The sequence below is a fragment of the Acartia tonsa genome, chromosome 6 (assembly GCF_053477335.1).
Source record: "Acartia tonsa isolate MP-2025a chromosome 6, ASM5347733v1, whole genome shotgun sequence".
In the NCBI taxonomy this organism is placed as follows: Eukaryota; Metazoa; Arthropoda; class Copepoda; order Calanoida; family Acartiidae; genus Acartia; species Acartia tonsa.
The window spans coordinates 29,061,947-29,076,932 of record NC_137265.1 but is presented as its reverse complement, the minus strand read 5'-3'; the positions used below and the strand labels follow the sequence as shown (position 1 = coordinate 29,076,932).

General features: G+C 30.5%; 1 protein-coding gene across 1 annotated transcript in view; it reads right to left on the bottom strand.

Annotated features, from left to right (window-relative positions):
• The window catches only part of LOC145322319 (immunomodulatory peroxidase-like), a 45,182-nt gene that overhangs the window by 23,995 nt on the left and 6,201 nt on the right, over positions 1 to 14,986 (bottom strand). Inside the window, exons 3-8 of the mRNA XM_080164275.1 lie at positions 13,199 to 13,327; positions 6,028 to 6,104; positions 5,331 to 5,426; positions 3,879 to 3,979; positions 2,881 to 2,973; positions 566 to 619 (exon numbers count right to left, since the gene is read on the bottom strand). Of these exons, the coding sequence (XP_080020401.1) occupies positions 566 to 619; positions 2,881 to 2,973; positions 3,879 to 3,979; positions 5,331 to 5,426; positions 6,028 to 6,104; positions 13,199 to 13,327 (550 nt within the window). The remainder of the gene's footprint in view (positions 1 to 565; positions 620 to 2,880; positions 2,974 to 3,878; positions 3,980 to 5,330; positions 5,427 to 6,027; positions 6,105 to 13,198; positions 13,328 to 14,986) is intronic.

Genomic DNA, 14,986 nt, shown 5'->3' with positions numbered 1-14,986 from the left:
AATCAACAATTTCAAAACTTCAAACTCGCAAAATAAAAATTTAAGCAAAGGTTAAAGTAAATGCCATAAAAAAACTACCCAAGAAATCCAACCTCAATCTTTTGAGAGAAAAAAAATGTATTAAAAATTGAGTAGCGAGTGAATTCTGAGAATTTGAGGCATTCAACTTTTAAAAGGAAAAATTTCAAATTTCAATATTGCTATCTGTTTTACAATCCTTTTACCGTAAGTTTAGAAATAAAGGGGCCAATAAAAAGCAATGAAAGCAATGAAAAAATAAATATTAAATATGTTTTAAGCTATATTATAGATCTTTACCTAAATTTTACTTTTTATTTTAGTTTAATTGAAATAAAATAAAATCACAGGCAGACATACCAGCAGCCTGATAAAGAGCATCATCACTTATGAATTAAGAATAAAGAAAATATTAAACCTCAGTTTGATTCACCAAAAAAGGTGGTGGTGGGTTTCATTACCCCCACATTTTTTTTGTAGGGAGGAGCGTATCGAATCCCATCGCCTGATGTTTTAAAATAATTCGAATTAAATGAATTTTGTTCCTGTAATAGATAATCTGGGACTACCAATTCCATCTCCATAAGACTGAGGCAGGAACCTACAAATAGCAAACATTATTTTTCTAGGTATTGTCAATAAATCATGAAGGATATAGCGAAGGGACAATGGATATGATATATTTTGAAGCTGTTTTGAGCTTTGGGAACTAGAACTAATGTAACTTTTCTTATTTGGCTATTTTTGAAAACCTTGGGCAAATGCCGCAAAAAAATTTCTATTTTGGGGGATTGGGAAGGGTAATTTTGTTCGAAGCTGCATTAAAATTGTAAACTTATTAGTTTTAGGCAATACACATGTAAGAACACTTATATCTAATTATTCAATCTGTGTCTTGCTTTCTCTTAGTATGTGCGCTAATTTTATCATTGATTCAAAAGCTTTGCTACTATTGGCTAAAATCATTCTTGTGTACTAACATTTGACATTTAGTATGATATACACTAGCTACCTAGTGCTTAGATATTTTTATTATTCAATTTATTTCAAACACTAAAACTTAAATCACGTAGTTTTTAAGAGCATTGATAATCCAGGATTAATTACTAAAAGATGTGAAAAAAAGGCGTCTAATTCTAAATCATTAATTGTAATGTATCCATTTTTATGGGCCTGTTAATTTAAAGACTTACTAAAGAGTACGTTCAAAGTTTTACTAACACTGTTAAAAGTTTGTTTTGATATTTTATCAAAATAAGACTCTAGTGATAAGGTCATTTAAATAACGTCATGATGATAATATGTCAGACATGGCCACTTTTATTTAATGTAATGTTGATAAAAATTGCTATACTCATTTACTACCTTCAAAAATGTAAAGTTTGGAGACTTTCTTAGCTCAAAAGGAATTAAAAAACATTACCAAAAAAGAACCAACAATACCTATTTATTTAAAACCTTAATGTGTGTGTATCCTTGATGAGCTATATAAATACCACACATGAAATAACACTATTAAAACACACACATACATACACACACACACAAATACTCACATAATCTAGGCAAAGTGATAAAACTTCTGAAAAACAAAATTCTCCCTGAAATTTTCTGCCTTTTAAAAATAACCATTAAAAATACAAAATGTTTATTTTTGCAAGAAGCATGTAAATTACACTGGTACCTAAAGTTATATAACCACGTTATCTAATTATTTAGCTCATAAACTTGGGGTACTATTATTGAATTTCGATTGGTTGGTACCAAACTAGAAGTGTCCAAACTTTCCAACCAATAATTTTAATCCAGAGTCTGTGTTGCATTGTTTATCATAAATGGGAAATGTATTAATAAAAAGTCCATTGTCTTAAGACTCCTGGTGGACATCCATTTTCATAACATTATAATGAGTAGCGCATGTTTTAGGCCAAGGTATTCACTCTTCTTTTACTATCATTGCGACCTAATAGCAGTGGGAAAATGGATAAGCCCATAACTCGAATTATAGCTGTAATTTCCCTGTCCTTGTGAACCACGCGCTCAGCAAAACATATTAAGCTCCAATATCTTGCCGTATATGGTTAAGAATATACTTTTAACCTCACGTTTTCAGCTTCATACTATTATATAATGTCAAATATACAATATACTCTGGGTGTTTTTTTCAAAAACACAACAAATTAGAATAAGGAAGGTTATTCTTTTATATAAAGTAGTAAGTTTTTTGTCTGAAGCTTAAGATTTCGATAACTACTCAACCGATCAAGTCATTAGAAGGGTTTAGTTAGGTTTCCTAGAAGCTAGGGGTATAGTGCGTGACATAATGTAGAAAATCAAAAATATTAGCAAAGCCTACAATAGAGGACAAAATTTTAATAGCTTTAGTTACAAAATTTTTAGAATTAGTTTTTAAAAAAGATTTCTTTTATAGAAGCCAAAACTCTGACTTTTGTGTTAACAAAATATTCTTTATAGCTATACTTATTTTTTCCTGTCTTTTATCGAGCACTATTATTGAGTTTTTTCATGTGTTATCTAATTACAACTGTTCTTTTTAACATCCAAATAATAAAATGATCAATTAATTAATTAATAATAAGTAACAGGTTTGGGAAAAGAGAATAGCTTAAAACCACCATAAAATATTTATGTAGCTTCGTTGAAAAGAACAACTCAGTCGTAAAACCGTTTTCGAAATCTTTTGCTTCAGACAAGAAAAGCTTAGTACTTTATATGGTAGAGTTAAAAATAGAAAATAATATACCCATACCCATACTTGGACCTATAATAGACCTTTTATTGAGATCTTAATAAATCAACACACCTCCAACTACTTAGTTTATAGTGATTGGAAGACACTACCTGCTGAAGGCCATCATTGCAGAGCCCCACTGAGGATTCTCCAGGTTGTTGCAGGTTCCGTCAATCTCACGGTAACGGGACAACTGACATTGCCTATATTAAATGATTAGTCAACATAGGTCATATTGGTAACACTAGAGACAACCTAGAACCATCTCTTTAATTGCAGGGCCATTCGCTTGAAGTTTGATTTAGGGTAGCAAGAAGTGACGCATGTTTACAGGTAAGAACATTCCACATACTCTTACTATTAACGTCGCTATCTCGACATAGCAGTTATTACATGGGTATTTATAGATTAAATAAGATCTATAGATGTATGAATGTGTAACTTGGTGGATAGATAGATTAAAAAATAGCTTAATAGAAAGATTGTTATACAGATAGGTAGATGGATAGCCAGCTAGCTAGATAAATAGCCAGCTAGCTAGATAGATAGACAGCTAACTAGATAGATAGCCAACTAGCTAGATAGATATATTGCCAGATAGCTAGATAGATAGATACTACGGGAATAGTCCCTTACGTAACATCGCCCCATAAGGGGCGATTCGTCGTATATTTAAAATGGCTTTTTGTAGGTTATTTTAGGTTAGGTTAGGTTATATTGGGTTAGGGACTATACCCGATACTACTTACTTAGGTTGGAGACTGAGTGGACAGTATCTTGAAATCATTGTTCTAGAGGTATCTATCAAGGACAGAGATCAAAGACAGATAGATAGCCAGATAGCTAGATAGATAGCCAACTAGCTAGATAGATATATAGCCAGATATCTAGATAGATATATAGCCAGATATTTAGATAGATAGATACTACTTACTTAGGTTGAAGACTGAGTGGACAGTATCTTGAAATTATTGTTGTAGAGGTATCTATCAACGACAGAGAATCTGAGATAGCCAGGTAGATAGATAGCCAGGTAGCTAGGTAGATAGAAAGCCAGCTAGCTAGGTAGATAGATAGCCAGATAGCTAGATAGATAGATACTACTTACTTAGGTTGGAGACTGAGTGGACAGTATCTTGAAATCATTGTTCTGGAAGTATCTATCAAGGACAGAGAATCAAAGACGACATCCTGACTCAATCCGTAAGTCTTAAATAATTGTAGAAATATTAATGAACATGAATTTCAATTTAAATATCTGTTTTATTGGTTCACAATGCACTGTCTTTTTCTGTTGTTATCTTGGCAATTGGGTTGGTACTTTATATTTACTACAAGTGTTTTTGCCTCTAGTATCTAGGGGAAAATGACATTGAAATAGCATGAAACCATTAATCAGCCGTAATCCATACCGTTATTATGTAAATTTTCCCTAAATTAATTAGTTTGGTGGTTAGCAAGATCTTGACTGACAAACAAACAAAACAAACTATACAACTTTGTATGGTAATTTTTGTTTGTTTGCAACAAAATATTTCAAACCATGAAAAATCAAAATTTTACACCTAATCAAAAACACATCAGAATTGAATTAAATAATTAGATCACTTAAACTTGGTGATTTGTATTAAAAATTTTAAATTAACTGTAATGACTAATATTATTTTATTAATTTGATTAAGAGCTATTGAAAAAAAAATCTTTGACCGTCAAGGATGTCTAAACCTATTTTAGGGATAGGGGGACGTGGTATAGAAACCTGCATTTGAGTTTAAATGTCTAAAATTAATTAAAATTAAAAAAAAACTTTTATTGATAACATCAACTATAGAATAAAAATTTGAAAGAGGGGGCGGGGGGAGGGGTAAAACTAAATTTTGATGGCAACTACGGAACCCAAAATTATGTCCCCCCCCCCCCCCCCCACCTTGGATGTCCCTCCTATCTACCTATCCTTATTACTAACCTGTGCTATTATTCTAGTTGTCTCCTGGATGATCTCCGCTAGATTGTTACTAACCTGTGCTATAATTCTAGTTGTCTCCTGGATGATCTCCGCTAGATTGTTACTAACCTGTGCTATTATTCTAGTTGTCTCCTGTATGATCTCCTCTAGATTGTTACTAACCTGTGCTATTATTCTAGTTGTCTCCTGTATGATCTCCGCTAGATTGTTACTAACCTGTGCTATTATTCTAGTTGTCTCCTGTATGATCTCCGCTAGAGTGTTACTAACCTGTGCTATAATTCTAGTTGTCTCCTGGATGATCTCCGCTAGATTGTTACTAACCTGTGCTATAATTCTAGTTGTCTCCTGTATGATCTCCGCTAGAGTGTTACTAACCTGTGCTATAATTCTAGTTGTCTCCTGGATGATCTCCGCTAGAGTGTTACTAACCTGTGCTATAATTCTAGTTGTCTCCTGTATGATCTCCGCTAGAGTGTTACTAACCTGTGCTATAATTCTAGTTGTCTCCTGGATGATCTCCGCTAGATTGTTACTAACCTGTGCTATAATTCTAGTTGTCTCCTGTATGATCTCCGCTAGAGTGTTACTAACCTGTGCTATAATTCTAGTTGTCTCCTGGATGATCTCCGCTAGATTGTTCACTTCATCTCTGTCAAATGTATCTCTTATGTCAATGTTCAGAGGCAACTAAAAAAAGAAATTATACAGTTTATTAACTTTTTATTTTTCTTAATTTTTTTAGTTTTGCTATACAGTTTACTAGCGGATAAGCCTCTACTTGGGGCTCTTGAGAAAGTTTTCAAAGAAAAGTAGATTTTTTTTTGGAGGGGGGGATTTTTTTTTATAGTGGCAAGTTTATTTTGTGAAAGTGTTGCTCCCCTCTCCCCCCTTCCACCTATTTATTACCACTGTTAAAATTGCACTGAAATCATATCGGTTCAGCGGATAACAAGATCCTTCAATACAGACGGGAAAACGTCCTGTTATTTTTATGTATGGATACTTAAATCCAAAACAAAGAAGGTAACGTAGATTAATTTGTCTTGTATTAGCGATTAGGTAATAGGAGCAAATTAAATTAACTTACTTCATTTTGACTGAATAGTGAATAATAGCAATTTTTTTAAATAATATAAATGAGAGCACTTTTTACCAAAATGCCTTGTAAATTGCTGTTAAAGGCCTTTTTTTTGTCTTAAATTGATTTAATGTGGTAAGGACAAACGGACGTTTATTTGTATAGACTCTCGTTTTAGAGTGGACGCTCTATAAAGGACAGAATTCTTACCCTTAATTTTTCTAGAGCAGAGTAGAAAGCTGAATCCACAACAGAATAGGTTATACAGTATTCATATCCAGGTATAACTAAACAGAATAGGTTATACAGTATTCATTTCCAGGTATAACTAAACAGAATAGGACGTTATACATTATTCATATTAAGGTATAACTAAACATAGAATAGGTCATATAGTATCCATATCCAGATATAACTATACATAGAATAGGTTATATAGTATTCATATCCAGGTATAACTAAACATAGAATAGGTTATACAGTATTCATATCCAGGTATAACTAAACATAGAATAGGTTATACAGTATTCATATCCAGGTATAACTAGACATAGAATAGGTTATATAGTATCCATATCCAGGTATAACTATACATAGAATATATTATAACTAAATATAGAATAGTTTATACAGTATCCATATCCAGGTATAACTATGCATATAATAGGTCATATAGTATTCATATCCAGGTATAACTAAACATAGAATAGGTTATACAGTATTCATATCCAGGTATAACTAAACATAGAATATAAAAAGATTGGTAAATAAATAAATATATGTCTGTCTGTTTTATATTATCATTGGATAAATGGATATCGACAGAATGCTTTTACAGGTATTTCTAAACAAACTGATTTAAATTACACCTATTAACCATTTTTATTGGTCAAAGAAGATAACAATAACAAATAATATGGAAAACAGAATAACTGAATTAGTAACAGATTGGGGGAGGCTTAGTTTTGCAGAACACTATGTGCGTGTTAAAAACATGTTATCGCTTCTTGAAACCAAAAATACATATTTCATATAAGTGCATAATAATTGGAACAAATAGATTTTTAAACTAAACTCTTGGTCCAAAGTTAACTAAGGAAAAACTATTTTGACCTCAATTATTTATCTTTAATATGACATAATGTTATAAGTAAATAGGGACATATATTTATTGTGTTTCCTATTGGCTGATACTTTATTATACATCGGTTGTACCCTTAGCATCTAAAGTATCTGTAATCAAAGTATGATAAAAAAATAGCCTAAACCCACCCAAAAACTTAAGTTTAAAAACAAAATTAGTATAAAAAAAATATCTCGGGAAATATTCAAATTTTCCTTGAAAAATAGAATTCAATCGGTAGTTGATAGCGAGATCTTAACGAACAGTGAAAGACCTTACTACTTTATTATTAACAGGATGGAATACACATTTTAAACGCTGCAGTTACAATTTGTTTTAGGAACATTGTCAGAGAGATAATCTATTATTGAAATGTTAATACTCTATTTTAAAATATCTAATGTAAACCGCTAGAAGTAAATATGCATCATCCAAAAATATGCACTTATACTTTTTAGGAGAGTAGCTTTTCTATAACTTTTGCAAATGGACACTTTACAATTACACTTGTACCAAAAGTTTTACAAATAAGTTCTGTGATTTGTTGGCTAAGAATTACATCTTGATTATTTGGTTCAAATTCTAAAGTAAAAGAATAGATGGTACATTAGCTATATGTAACTCTCCCCTGAGAGTAGAGATCCTGTCCTGATTTTGTATTGGGTCTTTGAAATCAGCCAATATCGTCGGAAGTAAATAAATAGTATTCCCTACAAAACAACAAAAGGAATCTACTAGCAGACGAAAAGGGTCATTGCGACAGATAGTTGTATTGATTATACATCTATACTTATAAATATTGTTCAAATTAGAATTGTTCACACGTTTCAAAAAAAATATGTTAGCTTAAAGAAGGGATAATTTTAATTTATTTTGATTAGGGATGTACATTAATTTAACGTCCATTGTCTTTAGCTTAAGATCCCTGGATAGGTAAAAAAAAACAATTCATGGAAAATAAAAAGAAACTTATGTATATCTTTACAAATATTTTTGATTACAGCTATGTTATTTTTGGATATATTAATCCTTGTTATTTTGATTTCAGAGAATCCTGCTTCTAAAATAAGCAACATTGATTTTCTTTGAGCCAATTCTTGATAATTGTTTATTGAGGGACAGTTAAATTTATTTCATAACCATAGATTTATTCTTGTGTATAGAATTATGTTCGGTTTTGATGTTTTCATCCTTGTTAATTTGATTTCAAAGAATCATGCTTTCAGAATAATCAACACTGATTTTCTATGAGCAAATTCTCGATAATAGTTTATTGTAGGACAGTTAAATTTATTTCTTAGCCATTGCTTCGCCCTTAGCTTTAGGTTCTTTTTCAATAAATTCGTTTAAAGTAAGCATATTTATACTACATATATCTATATAAAAATAGCCTAAAATCGGTTAAAGACAGATAAGAAGCTTCCCTGAAGAGCACATTCAAAACATTGTGATAATCATTTAAGAAATAATTGTTCTATTATTCTATTATGTTAAAACTAGCGGCTGTGCCCTAGCATCTAGGGCCTTGGCATACAAAGATGTAAAAAGGGGACAAAAAGTACTAAATAGTAAATACATTTCAAAAATTAAATAATCTAAAACCATCCCGTGACCTCTGTAAAGCTTCCCTAATACTTTCTTATTTAGTAGGATAAAATCTTAAAACGAAACACTAAAAGATGATATTTAAACACATATTAAAAAGAGTTCATAGTGTTATAATTGCATATTAACCTAATAAGGACAGTATTAAATCTCCTACGCCAAAATTTTAACAAGTATGCCAACATCTATAAGAACGAAACATAATTTGTAAAATATAAAAATTATTAAAGTGCACAGAAGTTGACTTAATTTTCGTACATGATTTGCCAAAATTTGTGCACAGTATTTATAAAATTCTCAGTGTTCCTTTATGTAATACATATTTAGGATATTAAATATACTATTTTCTTTGTTTACATAGATAAAATCAGGGCTCGACAGCCGCGCGTCAGCCGCCTGTAAGCCTCAGGGAAATCAACCAATTACAATTTTTCAAATCAGCTGAAAGTCCAAACCCGATTCAAAATTGGTAATCCCTCTCTTAAAAAAACTGTTTCTATCATTCAAACAGGTTTAAATTTGAGGCTTTTTCGCGGTTGCCGAGCCCTAGATAAAAACTGCTGTAAATTACAATTGTATATATTTCAAAAAACAGTCGACAAAGAAAATTTTATCAGCTTCTTTGAGTCTTTCTTTCTTTCTCTCTCTTTCTCTTTTTTCCATCTTTCACTATTTTTCTTTCTTTCACTCTCCCTTTCAGTTTTTTTTCTTTTAATCCTCTAAAGTAAAATATTTCTAATGCATTTTAGGTCGTGTGCCTCAATAACACTAATTTCTCCAGGGGCAAGGGTAAGTATTCTGAAATAAAGATAACTGGTGGCTTGCACAATTTATTTTTTATTTTGAGAAAAGAAATTTGATTAGTGGGTAAAATATTTTACTTTTACACCTTCCATAATTATATTGGTTGTGTGATTTTTTTTTAACTTGACACTCTCCTAATTTTAGGGTGAAGGGTGTGGGCCCCTAGGGCCCCTTCTGCACGCCTCTGCTTAGGATTAGGATTGAAAGCTATTTCTTTATAATAAAAAGACTTAGTGAAATCGTCATTTTATAACTTTAAAATTCAGTTGAATGTCTAAAGCTGTTCTTATCAGACAATTTTTAAATTTTTTTATTCCTCACAAGCGGGTTTAAACTTAAGGCTTAAGCGTGGCTGAGGCGCAGCAGCCGAGCCCTGTTTCTGTCTGTTTGTCTGTACCTAAGATCTGGCTAATTGATCTTCCACAACCTACATAAATTGTTTTAAGAAAAAATATTAGATTTATGTTTTACACCCCTTTTTGAAAGTTTTAAAAAAATATAAGAATAAAGAAATATGTTAGAAATGATCAGTTTTCTTTGTCCTTTATAGAATTCAAATATTTTCACAAAATATTATTCTCATATTATCAGAACATAAAACTATTAAACTGCATTAAATTGTAGTTAAAATGTCAAGAAATTTTGAAAATAATACTTCAAATATAAACTGTTTTACTTTGTGTATACAATAGTTAGATACAAATTTTGCGTTTTCATAAAAATGCTATATTTAAAAACTATTTGGTAGCTGTATGTATGTATATTGTCCAATAAGATTACACAAACGGCTGTAAAATCTTAACCAAAGCCCGAATAGCATCGCAGCTAGTTTTCAAACAGCCATAATCAATATATCATTATAACTGAAGAAATTTTTGGCTTAAATTACTACTATAAAGAATATAAATGACTAAGCTAATATAGCTTGGTAAGATGGTCAATGAAAATTTGTTGTTTTGTATGACATACTCAGTTTACAAGATGAGCCCCGCAATTTGTTTCTAAAAATACAAATATTGAGATATTACAGAGAAGTTCTACAAATTTACAAAAAAATATTGTTTGCTTAACGAATAAAACTTATAAATGAATGAATGAAAGACTTATCAAATCACAAAATAAACAATAAGTAAAATTTTTAGAAGGTCAACAAGTTTGCACCCTATATATAATGTAATGATTTGTGTTTATGTTTTCCTGCCCTGTAAGATATATAAAACGGCATGACTTAAAAATGCACCTAATTTTCCACATTGTATTATGGTCAAAAAGATTCACTTTCAAAAGTTTGTAATCTTTGAAGTTTATTCTATTATTTAATAGAAGAGGGGTATCAACAACACTCCCTTACAGATGTATCTAGGAAGTACTTCTCCTTTTTAACGCCTATTTAAGGTTTACACCTCCAGACTAAAGCCTGTGCACTCCAATAAATTTTTTTTAAAATAAATTGTAGGTCCTCTAAAAATTATTTGATTCACGTATTCCAATTAGTTACCGTTAAAAATCAGGGTCATGCCAAAAAAAAACATTCAATTTAAATAATCAGATATTTTCATTTGTAGTTTTTCAATGTAAACTAATTCGGGAATCATGCAAGTGCACAGGAATTGCTTGTGGGGTTTGCACTCCCCTCCTCATTTTTTTTATCGCAGAAATTCTCTTCTCCACAGAAAGATTAGCCTAATACCTGCCCTGGACTAATTCTAAGCTACTATAAAAACTTTGGAAAGGTGTGTCCAGCAGTTAATTAGATCTCAATGGACACAACTCATTTCATTATGAAAAAAAAGCCGTTTGCGCTTAGTAATCATTTTCTATTTAGAATTTAGAGATTTGATTATATTCGAGAAATTATGATAAGCATGAGTTTTGTTTAGTTTAATGATTGTTGTTCTTGCTTAGGAAAGGTTAAGGATTTGAAATATTGAGCTCCACAAAATTTCATAATTTGTTTTACAAATGCAAGCTTAATCTCCTTATAAACCCTATACATGCCTCTACCCTTATCCCACAAAATTAAAAAGTAGGATGATAATAAAAGCCGCCAAATTTCTTGTTTTATGACTTGCTGCACTTTAAATTAACAAAATATTTTTTTAAACCACGCAAAAATAATTTTTTTTTTCATTTAAAATTACAAGGATGACAATATCTTTGAAAGGGAAGCTCTAAAATCAGACGGTAGGACAAAACACATAAATACTTTTAGAGTGTTATACTTAATAAGCAGAATATAAGTCTAAACTAAATTTTATATGTATAATTTTGTTGCAAAATTGTTTAAATACATGATACTTTTTGCTACAACTTCTAAATCTAACTTGTGAAAGGAATTAAAGTTTTAAATTGATATTATAATTCTGACATGCCCATCCGGTATGTACGGAAGGACCGACCCTTATTATATAACGTCACCTTATTTCAAAACGTTTTAGATAATTTTTTCTTTTAAAGGCGGGTTTGCATACATCGAAAAAAAATTAAATAACCATTTTTAATCTATAAGTTTTAGCATATACAAGGCATAAAACGCCCAAAAACAATCTTTGTAAATTTATTTAATTATTTCAAGTGCACTTTTGATTTTTTATATTATAAGTGCAAAAACTAAAACTAAAATTCATAAATAATGCAGCATAAGCAAGCTCAAAAGATGATTTATAAAACATCAAATTCAATTTCAAAGAAATTGTCATTTATGTAATTTCATTTTCAGCTTTTCATATTTTTTAAGATGTTTCAAGAAACATTAATACGTACAACAACACTAGCTATATAGAAACTGTGATTTTTTAATCATATTTGCATAAGATCACAGAAACTGATAAATCATTTGATATTTGCTTTTATATAACCTTCAATTATTTCAATCTGTATAATAATATCAAAGGTACTTGGTTTCTTTTAATCTTTAAGTGAACCAATAAGATAAAAGTTGAAAAAGTTTGAGTCAATCATTTGTAATCAAGTCTCTTGTCTATATATCTCTAATAAAAAATATACACTACAGGGTGTTTTAAATGCAAAGCCTTGTATAATTTTGATGTTTTTGTCCATACAAAGGAAAGAATATCCTCGCTTTAAGTTAATGCCATCCTTGGCATTGTAATACAAACTACTTGTCCCCTTTAGGCCTGTTTTAAGATAAGAAAATAGATTTTTATTGGTAGAAAACACCCTGTGTTAAAACCAACCACCTTTATTTCAACTCACCCTGTGTAAAAAAATCGTGAAGTAGATTACAATTTACCAATCAATATCTGAATAAACCCCGCGGGTATTGATTTAAAACCAAAGACTTTTTTAACAGCCATAGAGTAGTCTATGGTATGTATTGTTAGAACTGAACATTTGCAAGAGAAAAAACAGACATTCCTTAATTTAAAAGAAGATACGAACTTAAATTACATTAAAATCTTTAAAACATCTTAAGCTAATAATTATTTTTGTATATAATATAGAAACACACTTCAACATACTCTTTTAGATTTATACATACATATAAAAAGATGATACCGTTTAGATAAACACATGGATCTAAACTAAAACCAATCAATTTGTCATACAAAATAAAAAAAATAAAAATATACATGACAACCTAATTAAAGCTTTTTTTTCAAAGTTAGGTTGGGTAAGACTGCAAAGAGGTTAGTAACCCTTACTGTCAATCTTAATTTTAGAATATTCAAATTATAAATCATAAATCGTAATAGTAGACTCAAACGATGCTTCCCTGTACAGCCTATATATGTTTTATCTTTTCTATTGTTCAATATTATATAATCCATACAGAAAACCTCCATTTTTTCTGCATATGCTTTATCTCTATTGTATTAATTAACTTACTTAGGGCACAGTTAGGGTCTACATGGTTGGCACTGGCGGTCAAACGGGCAGGCAACCCTCTGGAGGACTGTAGCCGCTGGCTGGGTAGGTCAACAAAATTACTAAAATCTCGCTCCACTGATACAGGACCTGAAATTCATGACGTTTTATTATGAAATCCCAGGGATGCGACAAAGGCCGATAAATCGATGCACATCTCCAATTGTGATACAAAAAATTACCCCTTCTAGTGATTAGAGTTAGTTGTTGGAACGTTTAAACACTCAATGAAAAAAAAACAATCAAAATTCACGAAAGTCCCCAAAATTGTTAAGCTAACAAATAAGAAAACGATATTGATGAAATCCAAAAAAGTATATGATATAGCTTTGTAATCATTACAATAATTCCGAAATACATATATTCATTATCCTTTTCCAAAATAATATTAATTCTTGATTTCACAAACAATTACTCAAAACTCATGGAGGGATGTGACATTGGAATTTAAAATATACTGGTACACATTCGTTGGCTTAAAAACTATAGATACTCTTAAGAATCTTATTTTGTTGGTTCAAAATAGTAGTGTTCAAATTTTTAAACCAACAATCTTAGTAAAAAAAGGGGTACGTTTTTTATCATAATTAGGGAGTTAACTCCATCCTTTTTTTGTCTTATCCCTTAAGATCCCTTAAACGTTAACTTTCGTTAACTATCCTTATAGCCTTGGTCAATGTAAGGGCATAATATAAGAAGTTATGAATAGTTAAACTATGTATTTCCTTCATGAAACTGTTCCTTAAAAATTGACTCAAATTGCCAAACATTAAAAAATTTAAAAATTATAATCAAAGGCGCGGTTATTCAATAAAATTAATGATCTTTAAGCCTTAGCCTAAAGGTTAGCAAAATGCTGCTCTTTTAAACATTTAAAATATTTTTTTTTATTTTGAATAATTATCACATGAAAAATGTATTCTTTAATAGAAAAAAATTGTTGAAAATAGCAAAACAAGCTGCCAAAGATTAAGAAGTGCAGCAATAACAAGCTATCAAAGTAATAGATTAAATTTCTTTTTTTCTGACAAAGAGTAAGGCATATTTGTTTTATTCAACTTATGCCTCCTTCAGTTTGTTGTGTGATAAATTTCTTTTTTGACGTTTAGTGACTGTTGGACAGACGAACATTCGGACACACGCTTGTTTACATAGAAGCTGCGCTGCAGAAATGTTTGACTTAGCCTAGGAAAACTATAAACAGAAAATGAAAGGAACAAAAGCCTAAAAATGTAAAAAAGGGAAAAAACTTTTCTTTATAAAACCAAAAAGGAATTAATTTTTCCCCTTATTTCTCTGTTTTAGATTTTCTATGTAGAATCCACTTTTTTGACCAGTGGATCAAATATAATCCCCTCTTCCCCCTTTAATTTATAAGTACGTAAATATAATTGAGAAATACCTATGAAAAATACTTTGTCATCAAAATTTGATAAAAATTATCGTTAAAAGTCATTGGAATGCATCTATAATCGACTAAAGCCTTTAAATTTTCTTAGGTTAGCCTAATATTTCAGTCTTCAATTTCCTTTAGCCTACTAAATTTTATATGATTTTGCCCATTATAAGGGTATTCTCAATCTTATGTTGATAAAATAACAACACTGCATGTTTAGCGGGGAGTCCCAATAACGATTAAAGGGATTTTTCGCGCGTTTTTAGTTGTTGCGGTACGTCGTCGTGGGATATTTCCCAGTATTACGCGCACAAACAACAAAAAATTACATAAAAAGGTCTTTATACTTTATT